This window comes from Pyrus communis, chromosome 2, assembly GCF_963583255.1.
Source record: "Pyrus communis chromosome 2, drPyrComm1.1, whole genome shotgun sequence".
Lineage (NCBI taxonomy): Eukaryota > Viridiplantae > Streptophyta > Magnoliopsida > Rosales > Rosaceae > Pyrus > Pyrus communis.
In genome coordinates, this window is record NC_084804.1 from 13,339,223 (window position 1) to 13,365,410 (window position 26,188).

The 26,188-nt window shown below is 40.3% G+C and overlaps 3 protein-coding genes and 2 pseudogenes across 3 annotated transcripts; 1 reads left to right on the plus strand and 4 right to left on the minus strand.

The window, feature by feature from the left end:
* Positions 1–470: 470 nt before the first annotated feature.
* Positions 471–1,166, minus strand: LOC137724799 (chloroplast envelope quinone oxidoreductase homolog; annotated as a pseudogene).
* A 4,319-nt stretch (positions 1,167–5,485) lies between these two features.
* LOC137724800 (uncharacterized) lies at positions 5,486–5,938 on the plus strand. Its single transcript, XM_068463489.1, has one exon. It carries the CDS (start codon positions 5,486–5,488, stop codon positions 5,936–5,938), a length of 453 nt encoding a protein of 150 aa, XP_068319590.1.
* Positions 5,939–9,788: 3,850 nt separating this feature from the next.
* LOC137726901 (chloroplast envelope quinone oxidoreductase homolog) lies at positions 9,789–11,250 on the minus strand (annotated as a pseudogene).
* Positions 11,251–19,499: 8,249 nt separating this feature from the next.
* LOC137724802 (chloroplast envelope quinone oxidoreductase homolog) lies at positions 19,500–20,480 on the minus strand. The gene is made up of 2 exons (XM_068463490.1): positions 20,381–20,480; positions 19,500–20,200 (listed from the first exon to the last, which is right to left on the minus strand). Exons 1-2 carry the CDS (start codon positions 20,478–20,480, stop codon positions 19,500–19,502), a joined length of 801 nt encoding a protein of 266 aa, XP_068319591.1.
* Positions 20,481–22,380: 1,900 nt separating this feature from the next.
* LOC137725720 (UV-B-induced protein At3g17800, chloroplastic-like) lies at positions 22,381–24,861 on the minus strand. The gene is made up of 2 exons (XM_068464488.1): positions 24,477–24,861; positions 22,381–23,369 (listed from the first exon to the last, which is right to left on the minus strand). The coding sequence occupies exons 1-2, from the start codon at positions 24,815–24,817 to the stop codon at positions 22,571–22,573; spliced, it is 1,140 nt and encodes a 379-aa protein (XP_068320589.1). The 5' UTR covers positions 24,818–24,861; the 3' UTR covers positions 22,381–22,570.
* Between the last annotated feature and the right edge of the window lie 1,327 nt (positions 24,862–26,188).

Below are 26,188 nucleotides of genomic sequence, written 5' to 3' on the forward strand. Positions count from 1 at the left end.
ACCCTTACACTCAAGGTCCGAAGAGAATATAAAACAATTAACTGCTTTTGGGATTAGTTTCTATGATAAAACATTTGGAAACCCATTAATTTGATGCGTTTACATGTTGTTTTATAAGGACTAGTTGTTTTCTTGTGTCATCATCATCTGGGAAATTCTTGAGAGTTTTCTAGTGGATTATTCTACTAAATAATAATTATTATCATCATCATTTGAACAAACTATTTAACAGTTGAAAAAGAACATTAATCCTAAACCTTGTCATTTATAATATCAAATCATGAAAAAAAACCTAAAATAAAATAAAATCCATAATTTATACATATGCTTTATTCTGTTGCATATGAAGTTTACAAGCCTTACAATACTAAAAGAAAAAAGAGAATAAAAAGCATTATGAAGTTTACAAGCCTTACAATACTAAAAGAAAAAAGAGAATAAAAATCATGAAATGAAGAAATTTTGCCTGCCTAGTAAGGCTCCACAATGATCTTCCCAGTGCACTGGCTATTGATTCTCTAAGCCCAAGCCTCTTCAGCCTTGCTCAGAGGATGTGTCTAGTCGATCACCGTCTTGAGTTTTCCTTCCTTCACCAACTTCACAAGACAATCTAGGTTCTCAGCCCTGGGATTTATAATCAGTAGCGCCAGCTTCTTCTTGGAGAAGGTGATTTTCTTGAGAACAAAAGTAAACAGATTGCTTGCACCAATAGTAAGGTCTATTACCTTCGCTCTTGCACTCAGGTTGGCCTCAAAAACTGACCAAGGAATTGCTTGTGAAGCACTGTGGATCACGGAATCATATTTCCGACCAGACAGGCTCTTTAGGGCTATCCCCTCGGGGGTCATGTAGTCAAGAACCTCATCTGTCCCTAAGCTCTTGACCAATTCAATGTTTCTTGCTCCACAAGTAGCTGTTACATGAGTGTTTCCGAGCTTTGCTAGTTGAACTGTTTAGAGACCAACGCCACCAGCAGCCCCAGTGATCAGTATGTTCTTCAGCTCACCAGTTCTATCAAGCTTGATCCCTGCATCCTTGGTGAGAGCCTGGTGTGCTGAGAGACCGACAACAGGTAAGCTGGAACCTTCATCTGCCGAAACTCCAGGAGGCCAAGCAACTACTGATTTCTCTTTGGCTGCGGCAAACTCAGCTAGTCCACCACCATTTTATTGATATGATCAATAACAAAAACATGACCTTAATTTTTATTGAAACTTTATTTTTTGATACAATCGGTAGTGGGGGAAGGGGGGAATCCTGACTCAGGTTCTTAGGTGCACGAGTAAATATTCTTTACCAGTTGAGTTACAAGTGCCTTGCACATGTGAAACTTACACTTCAAGAAAGGAATAAAACGAGAACTTACGCTATAGCTAAGTAATGCCACAACTTTGTCACCCACTTTGAACTTCTTGACTCCTTGTCCAACCTCTACCATCTCTCCAGCTACGTCAGTAACTATAACCGACACGTAATGTCATCAGCAAAAGTTAACAAAAATCAACCTACTGGCCAAAGACTCGACGACATCAAATTCATAAATCACAAAACAGGTCTCATTATCTTTGTAATTTCCACTGACACAAAAGAGAACCAAATAACCAGGTGTGTGAGGCAATTTGCGCGGTAAAAAAGGGCGTGCCAGGCCCTTCTGAATTTTAAAATCACCCCTATTCAGACTAGCTGCTTCTAGTTTCAGTAGAACCTCATCTTTCTTGAGGGTAGGGATTGGAATCTCAACATGCTGCAACGAAAATATAATTAAAGAGACACAACACAGATGGCCTAAAAGAACCAGCTGCAAAACATATCTTTGATGCACTCTTAACCGAAAAATCCTCTTGGTATATTTGCCTATACTAGAAACATAAATGCGAAACTGAGGCGAAATCTAAGTAGGTTATGTGAGGATAAAAAAAATAAAAATAAAAAGAGGAAAAAAAAAAGTTCCAAGAATTCTACGAAGAAAAGTATGATAGAAAACATAAAGAAAAGGAGCAGCAGATAACAAAGAACCTTCAAGCCAGAAGGTCCTCCACCAAAGCTTTTGTACTGAACTGCATGCATAAGCTTCGCTGCTATGGCTGCCAAACTCGGAGACTGAGATGGCGAGAACTCAGAGGAAAGAAATTTTTGTATGCTTCATCAAGTGAACCCCATATTATATAGACCAATGCATCATCATGTGAACTGCACACACACAAATATATATTCATCATGTGAACTGCATACACACACACACACACACATATATATACTGTGACGTGCTCCGTTTATAAATTGTGTCAATGAGCTGTACATTCCTAATTAGTCTAAGTCAACTATTTGATTCTGCAAGATTATAGGCTCATAATTACTTTCCTAGAATAGTTTCCTAGGCTCTGTATATATAACCTTCCTATTGTTATACATCAATATCAATGAAGTGTTATTTTTTACCCAATCTGAGATGGTATCAGAGCAGTCGATCATGATTGTCTCTTGACTTAACCCTAGCAATCGCTTCCGCAAACAGCAGCCGTCAACAAACCCAACACCAGCAAATCACTCAAAGAGTTCCCTTGCCTTTTTTCCCCCCTTCTTATTGCAAATCAGTTAGTCTTGTTGCAATTCAAACGTTTCCCTCAGTCAAATCCGTTTGTCCACCTTCATCAAATCAGTTTGTCAAACCAGCCTATATTCCATCTACAACCTTCACGTGTAAGCCAATATCATGGCCAACAATGATGGGTCAGCAAACACCAATCAATCCTTGATGTCAGGAGGCTCCAAAACTACCACACAAATCGTCACTTTGTAGAGTGACACCTCCAGCTTCTCCACATGAATCAAACTGGATGAGAATAATTATTCTATATGGCATCAAAAATAGAGATGAAGATAGCTAGGCGAGAAAAACATGGCCACTTGACCAGTGATATTTGTTGTGCCTTGGTTGATTATCTTCACCAACATACAAACCCACAGTTGAATAGTTTAAAATACGAGAAATAAAGACACCGAGAAATTTACGAGGTTCGGCAAAAACCTGCCTACGTCCTCGGAGAGATATTGCTCTTCACTATGAGAAAAACAGTACAAGTTACACATGAGTTAAATCGACATAACCCAATCCCATATCCCTTGTACACCCTCTCACAGAATTTTCCCAAGAGCCTCACTCTACCCCAAGAGTTCTTTCACAAGAGATTTTTCACTCTAGCTCTCTAGATTTTTTCTCACCCTTGCCCCCTTGTTTAGCCAAATGCTCTCACCATCTCTTTTTATGCTTTTCTTCATCCTAGCCAAATAATTATGGCTTTGAAAAAGCCACAAAACAAGGAGCAAATTAAGCCACAAAATAAGCCACAAAACAAGCCACAAAACAAGGAAACATAATCCTCATCATGATGTTCCCTCATCAATTTTGTTTTGTTTCCTAGCCTAATTTGGCCACTATCCAACAATCTCCACCTTGGCCAAATTGTACCAAAGTCCATTGGCCTTACGTACCAGCATGCACACTCTGAATCAACCTCGTTGGTCCTGTTCCGATTCAGTCACTGCCAATGCATGTGCAGCTGCTGCAAGCAAAAAAAAAAACATTTAACTTCAGACAGGATCTCGACACATCCTCGTCTCCTCCAGCAGGTTTTCCTCCTCTTCATTGTCTGCAACTTGGAAACTTGTCAGTGCACCCATTTCCAGCAACATCCGTCGAGCCAGACAAACATTCCTCACACTTCTCATTCTTCAGGACCATCTCATCACCTGTGAATCCCATAGCTCCACCTGCTGCAAAACCCCTGCAACACTTGAGACTATACATCACCAGGAGATGTGTTGCTTCGAGTACCTAGAGGGCATACTCGAAGTCTTCCGCCACAAAATTGCTGCTACCTGGACCAAGATCATCCTTTCTTTTTCTCAAAGGACAATTTATCCTTTTATGCCCGAATTCTTTGCAGTCATAGCATTGTGGTCCCTTGCCTTTGGAGCTTGATTTGAACCTGCTGTCTCTCTCAAATCCTCCTCCCAATTTTCTTCCATGATTCCAACCTTGAATAGCTAAAGCAGTCTCGTGCCCACCATCAACAATGGTCTTCCTCTTTTGTGTATCATAAGACACCAAAGAAGCCTGCACCTGCTCCAAACTTACTGTATCTTTTCCATGCAATAAGGTTGTCACAAGATTCTCATATGAATCTGGAAGTGAGGTAAGAAGTAAGAGGGCTTTATCTTCTTCCTCAACCTTAACATCAACTTTCCTCAATTGATCCAAGTATCCATTGAACACATTCATGTGGTCCATGAGATTCCCGCCTTCATCCATCTTCAGCTTGTACAGCTTCCTCTTCAGATGTAACTTGTTGGTCAAACTCTTAGCAATATAGAGTTTTTCCAACTTCTCCCACAGTGCAGGCGCAGAATCTTCATCCATAACATTGTTGATAATGTTATCAGCTATGCAGTGTCGAATCGTGCTAACACAACGCGACTCCAGCTCATCCCACTGGTCATCTGTCATTTCTTTAGGCTTCCCATCTTTTCCCTTCAAAGCTCTAACCAAGCCTTGTTGAGTCAAGACATCCTTTACTCTCATCTGCCAGAGAGTAAAACTGCCCTTCCCATTAAACTTCTCAACTGAAAACGACATGTTTGTAGTCATCATGGTGAATAATAAATCTGAACCTTCAATGAACCAAAGCTTCCAACAAAGCTCTGATACCAATTGTTCTGCCTTGGTTGATTATCTTCACCAACATACAAACCCACAGTTGAATAGTTTAAAATACGAGAAATAAAGACACCGAGAAATTTACGAGGTTCGGCAAAAACCTGCCTACGTCCTCGGAGAGATATTGCTCTTCACTATGAGAAAAACAGTACAAGTTACACATGAGTTAAATCGACATAACCCAATCCCATATCCCTTGTACACCCTCTCACAGAATTTTCCCAAGAGCCTCACTCTACCCCAAGAGTTCTTTCACAAGAGATTTTTCACTCTAGCTCTCTAGATTTTTTCTCACCCTTGCCCCCTTGTTTAGCCAAATGCTTTCACCATCTCTTTTTATGCTTTTCTTCATCCTAGCCAAATAATTATGGCTTTGAAAAAGCCACAAAACAAGGAGCAAATTAAGCCACAAAATAAGCCACAAAACAAGCCACAAAACAAGGAGCAAATTAAGCCACAAAATAAGCCACAAAACAAGGAAACATAATCCTCATCATGATGTTCCCTCATCAATTTTGTTTTGTTTCCTAGCCTAATTTGGCCACTATCCAACAATATTGCCCAGCCTGCAGACTCAGATCCCACATTTAATAAATGGCGTGCATCGGATTGCCAAGTCAAGAGTTGGTTGTTCGACGCCATGCAACCTAATCAGATTAAACAATTTATTCATTATGACACAGCAAAGCAAGTCTAGGTTGCAATCAAGCCTATTCAGATGGTGCTGATGAAGCCAAGATTTATAACCTTCACAGACGGTCATTCATAATGAAGCAGGCTAGTGCATCAGTTGCCAAATATTACAGTGAGCTCACTGAGATTTTTCAAGAGCTTGATCAATTAAGTCCAAGCACCATGGAGCATCCGAAAGATGTTGAGACTAGACGCAAGGAGGTTGATCGTCTCCGAGTTTATATATTTCTTGCTGGTTTGGACAATAATTTCGATCAAATCCGAGGAGAGATTTTGAGGATGGAGCCTAAGCCCGAACTTGAGGCAGCATATGCACATATTAAACAAGAGAGTAACCGACAGGGAACCATGTCTGAAGCTGGTGAAACCTCCGAAGCCACAGCCTTGGCTGCTGCCAGGTCCAAACAATCTCTGCCGAACAACTACAGTGTCAACCTTACTCGTAACCGGCCTCCAATGAAGTGTACCAAATGTGGTTTAGATAACCACACAATTAAGGGCTATTATGAGATCTTTGGTTATCCATAAGGAAGGGTCCACAAAGGGCGAAAAAAGATTCGACCATAGCCTCATTTGCATCCGCTCAGTCATCCGAGGAGACTGCATTAGAACCTCCATCAGGTACATCTGGCTCCAAGGCCTTGGCCACCTCAGGTACCTCTTGCACATCTTCTTTCACTTGTAATAGATCATGGATTATTGACATTGGCGCTATTGATCACATGACATCTAGTTTTACTGGGTTGCACTCTACCAAACCATCAAGCCAAACACTTATTACCAGTGTCAATTAAACCACCTCCCAAGTTATGGGAGAAGGCTCTTTATCTCTTACATCCTCATTAAGTCTTCATCATGTCTTAGTTGTCCCGTCACTCGACAATGACTTGTTATCTGTTCCTCAAATCATTGATTCCCTTAATTGTATCGTGTGTTTTTGGCCATTGTATTGTCTATTTCAGGATCTTCTCACTAGGGACGTGATTGGATGTGGTACTAGGAGGGGAGAGTTGTATTATCTGGACTTGACAGACGACAACAGTATGAGATTGAGTAACGCACATCATGTAAGAGGAGATGAGTCTATCATGATGAAGAAAATTTGGCTATGGCATAGACGATTAGGGCATGCTTCTTTTGGTTATCTAAAACTTTTATTTCCATATTTGTTTTCCCTATTTGCTGAATCAGACTTTTGTTGTGAAACTTGCATTTTGGCGAAAAACCATTGTATTTCTTATTCATTAAGATTGAATAAAAGTTCTCTGCCTTTCATGATTGTCCATTTTGATGTTTGGGGACCATCACGAGTTCCCACTATTAGTGGTTTTAAGTGGTTTGTGACATTTATTGATGATTGAACCTGAATGACCTGGGTTTTTCCCTTAAAACAGAAAAGTGAAGTCACCGCCAAATTCAAGTTATTTTATCAATATGTTGCTACTCAGTTTGACAAGAAATCACTATAATTCGGTTTGATAATGGAGGAGAGTACGTCAACCATGACCTACATAATTTTTTAAGTCAGCATGGTATTGTTCATCAAACCACATATGCCTATACACCACAACATAATGGTGTCGCAGAGCGTAAGAATCGACATCTCTTGGAAGTTGTTCGTGCCTCTTTATTTGAGGCCCGTATGCCTCATTATTTTTAGGAGGAGGCTCTTTGTTCTGCTGCTTACCTCATTAATAGAACACCATCCAACACTCTTCAGTATCAAACTCCATTTCAGACATTGACCACTCTCCTCACTATGCCATCCACATCAAATCTCGAACCACGTCTCTTTGGCTGTGTTGTTTATGTTCAAGTGTATCCACATCTACGTGGCAAGCTTGATCCATGTGCACTGTGTTATGTCTTTGTGGGGTATGGGGACACTCATAAGGGCTATAAGTGTTTCCATTCTCCCACTCAGACCATGCATGTTACCGCAGATGTGAGTTTCCACAAAAGTGAGTTTTATTACTCAGGGGGAGTTTTTGAGCATCATCTACAGGGGGAGAGCTCTATATTTGCAGTAGATACTCAGATCATCCAAATTCAACAAAATGTTTTAGAGCAGTTAGTGTCCGAGTAACCAGCTACAGTGGTGCAACAAGATCAAGAGTTACTAGAAACTCTAGATAATGGTTCAGATAATTTCCCTCCTACTACAGTACCATCACCAATCATCCAATCAGGTCCTGAAGATTCCCCGCAAGTAACCGAACAATTAAACTCCAACTTAAGCACTTTATCCGAGTCGAGTCATACAGGAAACACAGGTTATCAGTTACCTCCTCGTACCACTAGAAGGATTGCTAGACAACAGTATGACCTAGACCCAAAAACAAAAGTTAAATACCCTATTGCTAATCATGTGTCCCTACATAGGTTGTCTCTGTCATGTGCATCATTTGTATGTTAATTATCCATTGTATCTATTCCAAGTAATATGCATGAAGCTTTGAAAAGATCTCAAGTGGACTCAAGCGATGAAAGATCCCAGATGGCACCATTGAAAGATACAAAGAAAGATTGGTGGCGAAAGGTTATACTCAGACTTATGGGATTAACTATGGGGGGACCTTGGCCCCTGTAGCCAAGATAAACACAATTCGGGTACTTCTTTCTCTGGCAGCAAACCTAAATTGGCCATTACACCAGTTCGATGTCAAAAATGCCTTCCTGCATAGCGACCTAGAAGAAGAAGTCTATATGGATTCCCCTCCAAGATGCAAGATCGGGCCCAATACTGGCAACATGGTGTGTAAACTGAGAAAGTCTATTTATGGATTGAAGCAGTCATCCAGAGCATGGTTTGGAAAGTTCAACAAATCAATGAAGGATTTTGGATACAAGCAAAGTAACTCAAATCATACTCTTTTCTTGAAACATAAGAAATGTAAAGTCACTGCCCTTATTGTATATGTTGATGACATGGTAGTTACCGGGAATGACCCAAAGGAAAATGCAGCATTGCAGCACCACTTGGCAAGTAAGTTTGAAATGAAAGATCTTAGTACTTTGAAGTATTTCTTAGGCATCAAAGTGGCTCGTTCAGAACAAGGAATATTTCTCTCACAACGGAAACATATCATTGACATTTTGACTGACACTGGAATATTAGCCAGCAAACCAGCAGATACGCCAATGGAGTTAAATCATCAACTTGGTGAATATCCTGATCAGATACCCACCAACAAAGAAAGATATCAACGCCTCGTGGGTAAGTTAATCTATCTAGGACATACTAGACCTGATATAGTGTATGCCTTAAGTATGGTGAGTCAGTTCATGCATGCACCAAGTGAAGCCCACATGGATGCGATAAACCGAATTCTGAGATACTTGAAGTCATCTCCTGGAAGAGGATTGATGTTCACACGACATGGTCATCTAGATGTTGAGGGTCACACTGATGCAGACTAGGTGGGCTCTGTTACTGACAGGCGATCTACATCTGGATACTTTACCTTTGTGGGAGACAATCTAGTATATTGGCGAAGCAAAAAACAGAAAGTAGTGTCAAGATCAAGTGTTGAAGTAGAATATCGAGGCTTGGCACACGGAGTATGTGAGCTACTCTAGATAAGGAATTTGTTGGGGGGGGGGGGAATTGGGGTTCAAACCCAAACATACCATGCAACTGAATTGTGACAACAAAGCCCCAATAGACATTGCACATAATCCATGCAACATGATAGAACCAAGCATGTTGAAGTTGACAGACATTTCATCAAGGAGAAGCTCGAGGCAAAGATCATTGAGGTATCATTTATTAAATCTGAAGATCAACTTGCAGATGTCCTCACCAAATCAATCACAGGCAGAGTATTTCACAGCACACTTAGCAAGTTGGGCATTGACGACATATATGCTCCAACTTGAGGGGGAGTGTCAATGAGCTATACATTCCTAATTAGTCTAAGTCAACTATTTGATTTTGCAAGATTATAGGTTCATAATTACTTTCTAGTTTCCTAGGCTCTGTATATATAACCTTCCTATTGTTATACATGAATATCAATGAAGTATTATTTTTTACCCAATCTGAGAAATTGTTCGAAAATTTTCTGTGCGTTCAAAGTCAACCCCTGATAATTGTTATATTGGAACATTTTTTTTATTAATGATGATCTCATTTGACAAAATTGAACATGATTTATCTTTTCATTTATTCTATGAAAATTGTCTTCCAATCACATATATTAAGGCGATTGGATTCTGAACTTGTCCTGCATATATCTGTAACTCTGGCTTGGTCATCAAGCAAAATCTAACCAGACTATATATTGTTGAATAACAGTATTGTTTTCTTAATTACTCATTCGTTATTCCTAAACGTTTCGAGTAATCCAAGACACTTTAAAATGAACATTAAGCCGAAAGTTAGTACTTAAAATTTAGAAATCCAAAGATAATTTCTCTGATTAAGGTTCCACAATGATCTTTCCAGCAGCATGCCCATCTATACTCTTAGCCCAAGCATCTTCAGCCTTGCTTAGAGCATACTTCGAGTCAATCACAGTCTTGAGCTTTCCTTCCTTCACCAACTTAACAAGATACTCCAGGTTCTCAGCCTCGGCATTCATGAGCAGCGGCACCAGCTGCTTCTTCGAGAAGGTGATTGTGTTTAGTACCAAAGTAAGCAAGGCGCTAGGAGTGACGCTAATGTCTATAACCTTCCCTTCTGCACTCAAATTAGGCTCAAATGTTGACCAAGGAATGCCTGCTGATGCGCAGTGGATCACAGCATCAAATTTCCTACCAGATGGGCTCTTGAGAGATGCCCCCATCAGGGGTCTTGTAGTCAAGAACCTCATCTGCCCCCAAGCTTTTGACCAATTCAATGTTACGTGCTCCACAAGTGGCTGTGACATGAGTGTTTCCGAGCTTTGCTAGCTGGACTGCATAGTGGCCTACACCGCCAGAGGCAGCAGTAATCAGTATGTTCTTCTGCTGGCCAGATCCATCAAGCTTGATGTTTGCAGCTTGGGTGAGAGCCTGGAGAGCTGTTAGGCCGGCAATAGGTAAGCCAGCGCTTTCTGCTGCTGAAACTTCTGGGGGCCTAGCAACTGTCAGTCTCTCACTAGCTACCGAAAACTCGGCCAGTCCACCTCCATTCTTTTTCAACATGTAATATGACAGCAGAGATGATATCAATAACAAACAAATTAAATTTCATGTGAAACTTATACCTAAGATAAAATGAGACTTACAAAAAGATTGAGCAACGCCACAACTTTGTCGCCGGCTTTGAATTTTTTGACGCCTTGTCCGACCTCTATGATCTCTCCGGCCACATCATTAACTGTTCTAGATAATCTCATCAGCCAAACATAACAAAGCAACCAACCAGCTTATGATTCAAAACCGGATTATGGGTAAAAAGGTGTAACGAAATTACCAGGTATGTGGGGGAGTTTTCCGGGAAAAACAGGCCATAGAATCCCTTTTTGAACTTTCCAATCAGATGGATTCAGACTAGCTGCTTCCAGTTTCAGACACACCTCGTCTCTTTTCGGAGCGGGAATTGGTGTGCTAACATGCTGCAACAAACATAAATCAACTTTAAGATTCTGGTAGTTGAGATGGTGAAATGATTTCTTCTCAAAACTGCAATTTAGCAGATTAGAGAATGTCCACAAGCAAAAATCAAAACAGGAAGCAAAAAAAAGGCAGACAAATTAAAGAAGCAGAAAAGTTAAGAAACCTTGAAACCAGAAGCTCCTCCACCATAACAGTTGTACTGAACTGCGTGCATAAGTTTGGGCGCCACCGGCACAGCTGCCATAACTAGAAACAGAGAGAATGAGATTGGCGATATAGAAATTTTTGCAGCCCCATCAAGTGATTTATCAATTGTTGGACAACTTTGGTTCGTCAGATGAGTCAACGATGAGGTTTGAGCATTTTGTTTTGATTCAAGGGTAATTTCACATTAGTATGTATTGAATAAAGATGAATAAAGAAAGCAATTGAATATCCTAAGTTTGTAATTTTGTGTGACACAAATCCTCACACATCAAGTTGTGAAGGTTGGGACAACATTGGTGCTGCGAAAACTGCTCTCAGGTTACTAATTTCTAGATGTTAGAATCCCTTTAGGCGGCCCTATTTTGTAACTCACATGCATCTATGGTTAGAAATCATTTTAGTGCACGAGCGACTTAACATTTTCTTATGCTAATATTTTCTTCTTTTCTATCTCAAAATCGATACAAATTTCATTCTTATGCTTTAGGATGCACAAATATTACAATAAATTGAATAGGTCTTTACAAACAATCAAGCATTCTTTGTTACATATTCAAACGCATCCTTAAAATTATTCCACATATCATTCACAATACGATAAACCATCTCCGAAAACCCCTTCGAAACCTCTGGATAATCAGTGAGCAACCCATCGACCGATTCAAGAGAAGTCTTTGTTTTCTCCACGAGACCTACAATCGCAGAAGTGGTAACGCCAGCAGAACCGGTGACACTTCCTTTCAGAAAATCAAAGAAAGTAGAGATTGTAGCACTTATTGCTTTCATTACAAGTCCCGCAAAGTACTCAGAACATGACCTGATAACCTCGGTGACTAGTTGCAATTTGCCATGGATGCCTTGGGCTGGTGTTCTGAATCCCTGGATCAATAACACGAGAAGATGAGCCGTCGCAGAGAAGATCAAGCGCGTAACCAAGTTCGATATGAAGCTCAATGTGAAGAAGATGAGTTTGAGAAGGAACACAACCATCTTTGCTGATTGTTTCGAGTCTTCGGGGTTGCATTTAGTGTAGGAAGCGACTTGGTTTATTATATACTTGTGATCAGAGTTGAGGTCACAAGGCTACGCTGGCTTATACGCAATGCTAGTTGTTTACCATTGGAGTGGTAAACCCTTAATTTTAATTTGTTGGCCGTAATTTTTTTAAGAAGCAGTTGTTGAATCGTTATCTTCCGGGAAATTGCAAAAAGTCACTAAGAAATATAAATGGAGCTTTCATATGACTGATTCTAATTAAATCTAATAGTAATTAACTGAATCAAATGGTTTCGATGTAATTGCTTACTCAAAACAAAATCGAATCAAGTCGGGGTTATCAATTAATTAAATGAGTTGAAGTCTCACATACAACATGAACAATGAAGTTTCCTTAGGATACATTAAACGCGTTAGTACCAATCTGCGGATTAGGATCCAAAATCCAACTCAAGCATGAGAACTTTACTATCACACATATTACTAGTACATTATACCAAAGGCATGCATAGGAACCGAGAACATAGAATTCAGTTTAAGTAAAATTACCCATGTCACAATACCGGTACCTTCCGTCATCTAGGTCTAGTCTGTGATGGAAAAAAAGAGAGTGATTTCCCAAACACTTGAGGATTGATTAAGGCGAGCACTCCATGCAATTTATCAGGATACAGAATCTTTTGAAAAACCTCACTACACAGATCAAAAGATAAGATGAATGAGCGATTTTCAGAACTCCGCTTTACAATCCAATATACAACTCCACCCATGAATGCACCCCTGTTTTGCAACAAACTGACATCTTGTGAAACATTAGGAACTGCAACAATTTTTCTTCAAGAGTTCAATTAGGCTGTAAACCTCAACGCCAAGTTTCTTGCACCACCTCTGAATGCTCACCACCTTATAGTCGTTCGCCCCACCATGACACCCAAACCAGAGAGCAACCAAACTGGCTTTTGGGCTGAATGAGGCCCTTGGTAAGTCTCTTGAGTTTTCTAATCGGTGGATTCCAAAGGTATACAGGAGCAGAGGAGCCTTCGTGCTTTTAGCTTTTGTAACACCAGAGATACAAAGTAATTCATTGCAAGAACCATGAATGGTAAAATCAGGCTTGTCCTTAGGAGGCTCTAAATCCAAACACTAGGCAAATGTTTTAGCATCAAAGAGTGACAAGCAATTTAGCTTAGCATTGCTGATAAGCAGATAATCACAAGAACTTTTCGCAGCATTCCTTTCGAGATGGAGGTTTATGAAACTAGAGCTGCTGACTAAATTGTTCCAAGATTTGCACACACACATACACCGCAAAAGAGATTTCGCTGGTAATCAAACACTACTTCTTGCATGGATTTCTGGTTAAATTTGTGAGAATTGCAAAAGATAGGCCAAAAATCATTTCGTGGTACAACGATAAGAACTCTACAAAAATATGGCTAGTTATCAAAATTTCCCCAACGATCTTCCCATTAAATCTCCATGATGATTTTGTTGAATTATAAGTATTTGAGCTGAAAATGAATTAGAATAAAGCTTTGATTTAATTGGTGTACTCACTTATGCAAAGAATGCTAAGTGTAATGTTTTGTTTTTATGTGTAGAAGGCCTTGAGTGTCATGTGGGCTTAGATCCTAGTTATTAGTTAGATGAATGATTGAGATCCTTTGATCTGATGAATTGATCCAGCTCAGCTTTTGTTAGCTGTAATATTCCCTACTACACGTTTTGTGTGCAGAGGTGAGTGAGAAAATATTAATACAATTATGTGCTTCTCTGTGACTTACAGAGAGAGCAGCATTCATCCTTGAATCTTTTTCTTCTTTAGAACTCCATACCAAAATATCAATTTTACACTAACATGGCCTCAGAGCCAAGTTACGCTATTTAAAATCTGGGCGTAAATCTGTGAGGTCACCAAGCTCAATCAAAGCTCACGAAAGGTTTGCAAAGATGTCTGGATCTGGAGGCTCGGAAGTGAGAACTCCAATCTTCTCCGGCGAGAACTATGAGTTCCGGAGAATTAAGATGGTAATAATCTTCAAATGTCTCGGGTTATGGAATCTGGTAGAAAAGGGATTGCCAACACCCGATTCGAAGAAGAAGAAGAAGAAGGAAGCTGAAGAGTCATCGGAAGACGACGGTGATGAAGAAATGATTGTTGTGCTCATGAGGGATGCAAAGGCTCTAGGTATTATACAAAATGCAGTTTCTGATCAAATCTTTCCTAGGATTGCCAACGCCGACTCTGCCAAAATGGCATGGGATATGCTGTATGGAGAATATCATGGTGGTGATTAGGTTAGATCCGTAAACTTCAGAATCTTAGATGAGAATTTGAGTATGCTAGAATGCGAGATGATGAGTCTCTATTTAATTATCTCAGAAGGCTGAATGATCTAATTAACCAAATGAGAACATTTGGTGAATCTCTTTCTAATGAGAGACTTGTGCAGAAGGTTCTGATTAGTTTAAGTAAACCTTATGATTCGATCTGTTTGGTTATAGAAACTACAAAGTGTCTAGAGACTGTAGAATTGCAGGAAGTTGTTGCAATTTTAAAGAGCCAAGAACAACGGTTTGATTTGCACAATGTTGATACTACTGGGAAGGCATTCTCATCCCTCACAGTGAGTCCAAAAGGACAAAATAGTAGTGGATCTCAATCTGGTCCATCTCAGCTTCAGAAAAATTGGAATTCTAAAGGCAGAAAATGGGATTCGAGACCTAAGTTCCAGCATAAATTTTCTACAAATGCTGCTCAGAATGCATATTCCTCACAGTCTATGAATCAGTCAAGTACAAAACCACAGTGTAAGGTGTGCTCTAAATTTCACTTTGGTGAGTGTAGATTTAAGGGGAAGCCTAAATGTTACAATTGTGAGAGATTTGGACACTGGGCTAGAGATTTGGACATGGCTTGTTGTCAAGGGATGTAGTATTTGATGAGGGTGCAGCTTGGAATTGGAAGGAGATCTCTGATACTCATGTAATTGTGCCCAATCATGAAGACTTATCTGAACAATCACAATTTTCATCACCTAACACAACTACAAATGCTGCTCAGAATGCATATTCCTCACAGTCTATGAATCAGTCAAGTACAAAACCACAGTGTAAGGTGTGCTCTAAATTTCACTTTGGTGAGTGTAGATTTAAGGGGAAGCCTAAATGTTACAATTGTGAGAGATTTGGACACTGAGCTAGAGATTTGGACATGGCTTGTTGTCAAGGGATGTAGTATTTGATGAGGGTGCAGCTTGGAATTGGAAGGAGATCTCTGATACTCATGTAATTGTGCCCAATCATGAAGACTTATCTGAACAATCACAATTTTCATCACCTAACACAACTCTTGGAAGTCATGACTATATTCAGTCACCAAGATTGTCATCTTCTCATGAAACAACAGGTGATATAATTAGCAGTATGAAAATGTCTCAAACATATGACCACATTCCACTGAAATGGAGAAATTTGGGTGATGTTCTGGCACAATGCAATCTGTGCATTGTAGAACCTAAAAAGTTTGATGAAGCTGCCAAAGATGAATCATGGATGAAAGCTATGGAAGATGAGTTGTCAATGATTGAAAATAATGCAACATGGGAATTGGTAGATAGACCAATAAACAAGCCTATAATTGGTGTGAAGTGGGTGTTTAAGACTAAACTCAACCTTGATGGAACTGTGCAGAAGAATAAGGCATGGCTTGTTGCAAAAGGATATGCTAATCAAGTAGAGGTGACAGGGAATTTATTCTTTGCTAACAGCACCATCTCTGAATCCACTGTCAATGGTGAAGGGTATATTGACAGTGGTTTTAGCAATCATATGACTAGAAGTAAGAAGTTATTGGTTGATATAAGGAGGAATGTGGTAGGCAAGGTATAAATGCCAACTGGAGAACTTATGAATGTGGTTGGAATGGGTAATCTAGTGATTGATACTAGTAAAGGCAGAAAGTACATCAAATAAGTAATGTATCTACCTGGATTGCAGGAGAACTTACTAAGTGTGGGACAAATGGATGAGCATGGGTATTATTTGTTGTTTGGAGGTAAAATGTGCAGCATCTTTGATGGTCCCTCACTGGATTGCCTTGTAATCAAAGTAGAAATGAAGAGGAATAGATGTTATCCATTAGCATTATTACCTAATGATCAAGTTGCATTGAAAACAAGCTTATCTCGATCTACCTGGATCTGGCACAAGAGATTAGGTCATCTACACCAAAGGGGGTTAACGCAACTCAAAGAGAAAGAAATGGTTCATGGACTTCCAGAATTAGAAGAGGTTGATGAAATCTGTGAAGGATGTCAACTGGGAAAACAACATAGAGAGTGGTTTCCAAAGAATCAGGCATGGAGGGCAAGCAATCCACTAGAGTTAGTTCATGTTGACTTATGTGGGCCTATGCAAACTGAGTCCATTGCAGGTAACAAGTATTTTATGCTTCTTGTAGATGACTGCACAAGAATGATGTGGGTTTATTTCCTCAGGTACAAGTTAGATGCATTGAATTGTTTTAGAAAATTCAAGTCTATGGTAGAATTACAGAGTGGTTTTAAAGTGAAATGTCTGAGAAGTGACAGAGGATGGGAATTCACATCTGGTGAGTTTAACAAATTGTGTGATGATGAAGGCATTCAAAGGCAATTTTCTATGGCTTATACTCCACAGCAAAATGGAGTGGTGGAAAGGAAAAACAGAGCTATAGTTGAAATGGCAAAAGCCATGCTCCATGATAAAGGGTTACCTTATTATCTGTGGGCAAAATCTGTACACACAGCTGTCTACATACTGAATAGGTGTCCTACAAGAGCTCTCGGAGATATAACCCCATTTGAAGCATTCAGTGGGAGAAAACCAAGGATTACACATCTTAAAATCTTTGGTTGCTTGTGCTATGTGCATATATCAAGTGAATTGAGATAGAAGCTAGATGCCAAGAGTACCAAGGGTATCTTTGTAGGATATGCAACTTGTGAAAAAGGGTACATAGTGTATGATCCTATCAAGAATAAACTTTTGTTGTCAAGGGATGTAGTATTTGATGAGGGTGCAGCTTGGAATTGGAAGGAGATCTCTGATACTCATGTAATTATGCCCAATCATGAAGACTTATCTGAACAATCACAATTTTCATCACCTAACACAACTCTTGGAAGTCATGACTATATTCAGTCACCAAGATTGTCATCTTCTCATGAAACAACAGGTGATATAATTAGCAGTATGAAAAGGTCTCAAACATATGACCACACTCCACTGAAATGGAGAAATTTGGATGATGTTCTGGCACAATGCAATATGTGCATTGTAGAACCTAAAAAGTTTGATGAAGCTGCCAAAGATAAATCATGGATGAAAGCTATGGAAGATGAGTTGTCAATGATTGAAAAGAATGCAACATGGGAATTGGTAGATAGACCAATAAACAAGCCTATAATTGGTGTGAAGTGGGTGTTTAAGACTAAACTCAACCTTGATGGAACTGTGCAGAAGAATAAGGCACGGCTTGTTGCAAAAGGATATGCTCAAAAATCAGGGATAGACTATAATGAGACTTTTGCCCCAGTTGCTAGATTGGATACAATTAGGACTCTTGTTGCTTTGGCTGCACAAAAGAACTGGAAACTATATCAACTAGATGTCAAATCGACTTTTCTAAATGGAGTACTAGAAGAAAAGGTCTATGTAGATCAGCCGGATGGTTTTGTAGTCAAGGGGAGTGAAGATAAGGTGTACAAGCTTCATAAAGCTTTGTATGGTTTAAAACAAGCACCAAGGGCCTGGTATAGTGAAATTAACTCCTATTGTGTGCAGTGTGGATTTGTTAAAAGCCAAAGCGAAGCTACTCTCTACACCAAAGAAAAGGGAGAAGAATTCCTAATTGTTTCACTCTATGTTGATGACATTGTGTATACTGGGAACAGCAATGTGTTATTGAATGAATTCAAGGAGGACATGAAGATCAAATATGAAATGACAGACTTGGGACTTCTTCACCATTTTCTTGGCATGGGAGTTATTCAAACTCACTCAAGCATTTTTATTCATCAAAGGAAATATACAGTTTCCTTGTTGAGTAAGTTTGGGCTAAGTGAGTGCAAATCTATGGCCACACCTCTTGTCCCATCTGATAAACTGTGTAAAGATGATGGTAGTGGACCAGCAAGTGAGGAACAATACAAAAGAATTGTGGGAAGTTTACTATACCTTACTGCCACTTGACCAGACATAATGTATGTTGCTAGTCTCCTTGCCAGATTCATGCACAGTCCCACAAATAAACATTTTGGTACTTCTAAAAGAGTGCTAAGATATATTAAAGGTACCTTGGATTATGGATTGGAATATGTGAAAGGAAAGAATGCAATGCCAATTGGGTTTCGTGATAGTGATTGGGGAAGATCAGTTGATGACAGCAAAAGTACTTCTGGATATGCTTTTTCTTTTGGTAGTGGAGTGTTTTCTTGGGCTTCAGTGAAACAGAATTGTGTAGCTCTCTCCACTGCAGAAGCAGAGTATATCAGTGCCTCTGAAGCAACAGCACAAGCCATTTGGCTTAGATTCGTGCTTGAAGATTTTGGTGAGTTACAAACTGAAGCAACTCCAGTGCATTGTGACAATGCAGCTGCAATTGCAATCACTAAAAATCCAGTTTTCCACCAGAAAACCAAACACATCAACAGAAGGTATCATTTCATTAAGGATGCACTTCAAGAAGGAATAATTGACTTGGTGTGTTGTCCAACAAATGAGTAGGTGGCAAATATATTCACTAAGGCTTTAACCAATGATCGATTCAACTATCTTAGAGACATGCTTGGTGTGAAATCAGCTCAAAACTTAAAGGGGAGAGTTGAATTATAAGTATTTGAGCTGAAAATGAATTAGAATAAAGCTTTGATTTAATTGGTGTACTCACTTATGCAAAGAATGCTAAGTGTAATGTTTTGTTTTTATGTGTAAAAGGCCTTGAATGCTTTGTGGGCTTAGATCCTAATTATTAGTTAGATGAATGGTTGAGATCCTTTGATCTGATGAATTGATCCAGCTCAGCTTTTGTTAGCTGTAATATTCCCTACTGCACGTTTTGTGTGCAGAGGTGAGTGAGAAAATATTAATACAATTCTGTGTTTCTCTGTGACTTATAGAGAGAGCAGCATTCATCCTTCAGTCTTTTTCTTCTTTAGAACTCCGTACCAAAACATCAATTTTACACTAACAGATTTTGTGTGTCACAAAAAAAAAAAAAAAAAAAATACACACACATACACAAATCACCAAACATTATTCTGTTGCACATGAATTTTATAAAATCCCAAGATATTTTGCGTGATTAAATCTCCACAATGATCTTCCCATTAGCATAGCCATCAGTTCTCCTAGCCCAAGCATCTTCAGCATTGCTCAGATGATGCTTAGAGTCGATCACCATCTTGAGTTTTCCTTCCTTCATCAACTCAACAAGATAGTCCAGGTTCTCACGTTTCGGATTTATGATCATCGGCACCAGCTGCTTCTTTGAAAAAGTGCGTCTTTGTAGAGTAGTAGTGATCAGGGTACTTGCACCGAAAGTAAGGTCTATAACCTTCCCATTTGCACTCAAATTCGGCTCAAAAGTTGACCGTGGAATGCCTGTTGATGCACAGTGAATCACAAAATCATATTTCCGACCAGAAGGGCTCTTGAGAGCTGCCCCATCCGGGGTCTTGTAGTCAAGAACCTCATCTGCCCCTAAGCTCTTGACAATGTCAACAGTACGAGCTCCACAAGTGGCGGTAACATGAGTGTTTCCAAGCTTGGCTAGTTGGACTACATAGTGACCGACGCCGTCAGAGGCACCAGTGATCAATATGTTCTTGAGCTGGCCAGTTCCGTCAAGTTTGATCCCGGCTGCTTGGGTTAGAGCCTGGTGAGCTGTGAGGCCGGAACTAGGAAAGCCTGCACCTTCAGCTGCTGAAACTTCTTGGGGCCTAGCTGCTGTCAATTTCTCACTGGATGCAGCAAACTCAGCCAGTCCACCTATTCTACAAACATGTATGGCAATATGACAACTGGTCACACGAAGTGAGGCATCATAGCTAATAGACTCACTCAATTGAAGCTCCCTTTATATCAGTAACCACAAAAACTTGAATATATATTAAGATGGAGGATTGCGCAATATTAGCTCCTCAGAAATTGTTTTTTTTTTTCTTTCGAAACTTACTATAAAATTGAGCATTGCAACAACTTTGTCACCGGCTTTTAACTTTTCTACTCCTCCAACCGTTACAACTTCTCCGGCCACATCACAAGCTGTTCCGGATAATTTCATCAGCCAAAGTTCACAAGCCAACCAATTAGCCCATGACTCAAAGACATTGAGTTCATAGATCGCAAAACACATTGAATCAACAATCAAGTGGAAATGTTGATAAACATACACAGATAAGTCGTATGCATCAACTAATGATTGGTTTATACAGATCAAAAATCCTTAATTGAGTGTCAAAACTGATCACTCTTTACTACATTAGCTGTGACATCCCACATCGCCCAGGGGAGTGATCCTTATATGTATATTCTCATCCCTACCTAGCACGAGACCTTTTTGGAGCTCACTGGCTTCGGGTTCCGTAGGAACTCCGAAGTTAAGCGAGTAGCGCGCGAGAGTATTCCCAGGATGGGTGACCCATCGGGAAGTTCTCATGTGAGTTCCCAAAAACAAAACCGTGAGGGCGTGGTCGGGGCCCAAAGCGGACAATATCGTGCTATGGTGGTGGAGCGGGCCCGGGAAGTGGTCCCCCCGGGCTGGGATGTGACAATTTAGTATCAGAGCCTAACCCTGGTCGCATGTGTGCTGACGAGGATGTTGGGCCCCTAAGGGGGGTGGATTGTGACATCCCACATCGTTTAGGGGAGTGATCCTTATATATATATTCTCATCCCTACCTAGCACGAGGCCTTTTGGGAGCTCACTGGCTTCGGGTTCTATGGGAACTCCGAAGTTAAGCGAGTAGCGTGCGAGAGCATTCCCAGGATGGGTGACCCATCGGGAAGTTCTCATGTGAGTTCCCAGAAACAAAACCGTGAGGGCGTGGTCGGGGCCCAATGCGGACAATATCATGCTACGGTGGTGGAGCGGGCCCGGGAAGTGGTCCCCCCGGGCCGGGATGTGACAATTTGGTATCAGAGCTTAACCCTGGTCGCGTGTATGCCGACGAGGATGTTAGGCCCCTAAGGGGGGTGGATTGTGACATCCCACATCGTCCAGAGGAGTGATCCTTATATGTATATTCTCATCCCTACCTAGCACAAGGCCTTTTGGGAGCTCACTGGCTTCGGGTTCCATGGGAACTCCGAAGTTAAGCGAGTAGCGCGCGAGAGCATTCCTAGGATGGATGACCCATCAGGAAGTTCTCGTGTGAGTTCCCAGAAACAAAACCGTGAGGGCGTAGTCGGGGCCCAAAGCGGACAATATCATGCTACGGTGGTGAAGCGGGCCCGGGAAGTGGTCCCCCCCAGGCCGGGATGTGACAATTTGGTATCAGAGCCTAACCCTAGCCGTGGTGTGTCGACGAGGACGTCGGGCCCCTAAGGGGGGTGGATTGTGACAGCCCACATCGCCCAGGAGAGTGATCCTTATATGTATATTCTCATCCCTACCTAGCACGAGACCTTTTGGGAGCTCACTGGCTTTGGGTTCCGTAGGAACTCCGAAGTTAAGCGAGTAGTGCGCGAGAGCATTCCCAGGATGGGTGACCCATCGGGAAGTTCTCGTGTGAGTTCCCAAAAACAAAACCGTGAAGGCGTGGTCAGGGCCCAAAGCGGACAATATCGTGCTATGGTGGTGGAGCGGGCCCAGGAAGTGGTCCCCCTGGGCCGGGATGTGACATTAGTTGACCGGAAGAGTTCAAGATACTATATATGGTTTTAAGTTGTAATTGTTGACTGGAGTGTCAAACATTGAAAGGTTCAGAATTTAGAGAGCGAATAGTTCGGGGTATCAACAGGTCGTGTCATTTTTATTGATTTTTTCGTCGAACAAAGTTACTCATGTAGACATCAGATCCTATAATCGTGTGACTTTCGAATTGTGTAACATGTTGTGTCTAAAATTATCACACATAGCGAATGCCTATCAAATTCATTGCCTTGGGTCCTAAGTTTACTTATTCCACCAAGTAATCTCATGCAAAATATGGCAAACCACCATCCCATAGAAAGGGTGAACATTGACTGGGAATCAAAACTATGTTTTATTTATAACCATGATATACACTATACAATAGAAAGTCACCGGGTGCTTCCATGGCAGAGCCAAAAAGCGGAGTACGAAATCCTTGCTATTTACAAAGATAATTAACCCAAACCACATTCGGGGGAAAAAGAAAAAAAAAAAAAACAACTAACCATATCTACTAATCAGTTCTCCTTAAGCTTATATACTGTCCCAATGCATTCTTCGGTGTCCCAGAGGAATGAACCAAAGGCGACAGCCTCTAGAACCAGCCTCTTCAGGCTTGAATACGAAGTTAAGATAACTTCATCGGTCTCGGGCGAACCCATGCTCTCATCATCGCCGAAGAGTGCACAACAGTGATTCTTAATTAAATTCACAGCCACCTTGGATCTCAGTTTTGCGCATCTCTGAAGTGTATCAGGATCAAACCCCATCACATAACACCTCAACTCTCCATGAGTCTTCTCCTGCCTACTTGACCCTTGAAACTTCGTTTGAATGTTGCCAATGCGGCCAAAGAGAAGATTTTTGTTTCCATTAGGACACATTTCCAGAAATTGAAGAGAGGTTCTGTGATTCAGAGGAAGGTCTTGGCTCTCCAGAGTTAGAATGTGATCCAGGCTATGTCTCGATGAGGCAGATTTCAGAAAGTAACCATATAAGATGGAAGCCACATATGCTTGACCAAGTGTTTGACGCGTGATCTTTGTCATTGCCCAATTGTCTGTGACGCTAGACTTTGCTCTCAAGCCAATGACTGTGCTTACATGTTCCCTTATCATCTCCAAAACGTCCATGCTGTAAAGGGACTCTAGCTCCCAATCCTTTGAAGGCCATATCTCCAGTCTCCTATTGTAAATGCATCTAGAGAGCTTAGGAACCAAATGAACTTTGATCTCGGAAAACTTGTAAAAGACTAAGAGGTACATGAAATCTTCCACAACAGTCTCGCACTCCTGCTCCTTCAGTTGTGCAATCCTCCTGGCATTTCAGTAATATATTAGGTCAAAGAAATAGATATGATTCTAAGGAAATCTAATTGGAAATTCCACATACGAGAGCTTCAACCCACCAAGAACTTACAAGGATTCGTTCACCAATTTACTTACGCTAATAGGGTAAGGGTCGCTAGGCAAGAACACCCAGCAACATTACTGCAGTCACCGCCTGCCTATGTGCACAGGTAAAAAGTGCATGTTAGGCATAGCAAGTGCATTCACAAATGCCCTACCCAAAGATCATCATTGTCGTTCCTACAACGACAAATTTAAAAGGTAACAACAAAGAAAGCAACAATTTCCTTATTGATGAACTAGCTTTCGCATATCATTATAAACCACAGGGCAATCGAGCCCTTCATATGAACATAGTGATTTCCTAACTAAGATACAGCAAAGGAACCTCTCCATCCTCCAACACCGTAAATCATAGTCAATTATGAGTCTATCCATCTATCGTCCAAGCAGAATTTTGAACAAAGCAAAAAGGAAAAGGAAGAAACAAAAAACAAAACTTTGTAGAATAGCTCTTAGGGTAGTGACTTTCACACTCCGGTTTTATCCTTCTGCACTTCACCTGTCTTTCTTTCCGTCCCTAATTCACCCTTTGAATTATTCAATCCAAAGGCTAGACAAACAGGGAGGAGTGCATGGGGAGAAACGGGGATTGCAAAAATCACTACCGCAGCTTATATCACATAGCATACTAAAAAGCAGCACTTGATCATCTTGGTAGAGCATTAAATTACAGTACGCCGAAAACCCATTATGTTCATTACAAATGCTTGCGAAAAAAAATAAAAAGTTACCCTTTTTTACTCATTAGGAGATGAACAGTTAGAGGGATTAGAATTTAGATTCTAGTAATTTTTTCAGTTAAATTGCTTAAACATCAAATAAAAAAGTATCAACTAAAAAGTTTCAATCTGTACGAGAAAAATCAGAAGGAAAAAAACACATTAATCGGGAAAAATAACTGTAAAAATAGCACATTTACATGTTCATAAGAAAACAGAGAAGTGATATTTCAATATCTAACCAGAAAAAATTAACGAATAAATAAATAAAGCGATGAGATTTGGGCAAATACCTATGAAGGCAGGCTTCATGAGAGGCGGCGCTGAGAGACGCACGAGAGAGAGCGAGTTCCCGATCATCGGCCAACTTCTTCAGCTCCTGAGCCACGGAAAGGTGGAACAGCCGCGGATGGTTCTGCAAGACGGTGCAGAGGTCCTTTCCGGGTCGGGTCCGCGGGTCGAGCGGCGAGTTGAGGCTGCTGAACTCGCAGTGGCCCGCCCCGGCTCCGGCGACGACGGTCAACGGCCTGAAGAACCGATTTGCGGTCGGCGATTGGACGGCGGAGCGGGGCGGGGCGAAGGCGGGGGTTATGCAGAGCTTGACGGTTGAGAGCGGGGAGAGACAATGGTCCATCAACGATGGCGGATTTTGAGAGTGGGAGTGAAAGTTGAGAGCTGTTTTTTTTTTTTAAGGGGGAGAGGAATATATAGAAACTTTGGATAGGGTTGTCAGAGTGGTTGAGTCAGAGAGGGAGAGGGATTGGGCGGCTGCGATCGGTAGTAGTGTTGCGTTGGGACACGTGGCGCGATCCTAACCGTCCGTGTTATACCGATGTAAGAAAAGATTGAAGGTTTAGGTTGTTATTTTTTCATACTTCATATTGTAAAAATCAGTAATATTTAACAAGCCAAAATTTGGTTTCACAATGTTATTTGAACTCGATTAAATTTTTGTAGAGAAAGGATAAGCGCGTTTATAAGACTTTTATGCGGTTTAATTGTAACTAGAGAAATTCTTCCGCCCATCAATCATGGCAAGTAAAATGTATAACACATTATTTTATTCGTACAAACCTCAATTTAAATGTGTCGTTCATATGAGTCAATTAAATAACCTAAATGGTTCGACTATCAAACATAAAAATTTATACATAACTAAGTATCAATTTCTTAACGAGTATATATTATCCTCACTATATGTTAGCCGAACTTGATAAGTACTACTCTAAATTGCACAAAACACTATAATTTGATATCATCATTTGTTTCATTCCAATTAAAAACATATGTAATTTTTTTAATTAATATACACATATCAAATTTATCATTCACGTTAGTGTAATACTTAAAATAATAACATCACGTGACAATATTAGAGCTAACGCAAAGACTTTCCGAATTTGAGATATTCCCTAGTACCTCCACTGGTCAATGGAACAAATATCACAAGATGGTTGGTATTCATTGATGTTTGAGGAATAAGCAAATCGAGGATAATGTATGGCCCACAAGCACATTGGTTTGCTGTGGACCCTATGTGTTTGTATATGTTGATTCCACCACGTTGACCAATGACCGCTCACTTAACCTCAATTATTAATTTTTGATAAAGATTCGGATAAGTCGCTTTATTAAGTAGTAAAGTTGTTGTGAGATGGGAAGTAATAGTATAATAATCAATGGATGATGAATCGTTAGACCTAACCCAATTCTTTATCATTTTTGTGTTTTTGGAGTTGTACTCAACTACGGGTAATGCTTTCTTTGTTTTCTTTTTTTTTTAAGAAGAATCGGTAGTTTTAATTGAAAGGAAAACTAACAAAAATAATTTGAAAATTTTAGCTTCTGATCAAAAGGACAAAATAAAGGTGTAAATGAACAGTATCAAGAGTAACTTTTTAGGCTAAAAATATCATTAACGTTAAAAGTGAACAATACCATGAGTGTTTTATTAAAATTCCCTTTATTGAAAGATCAAAGAGAACAAAACCGTGAGGGCATAGTC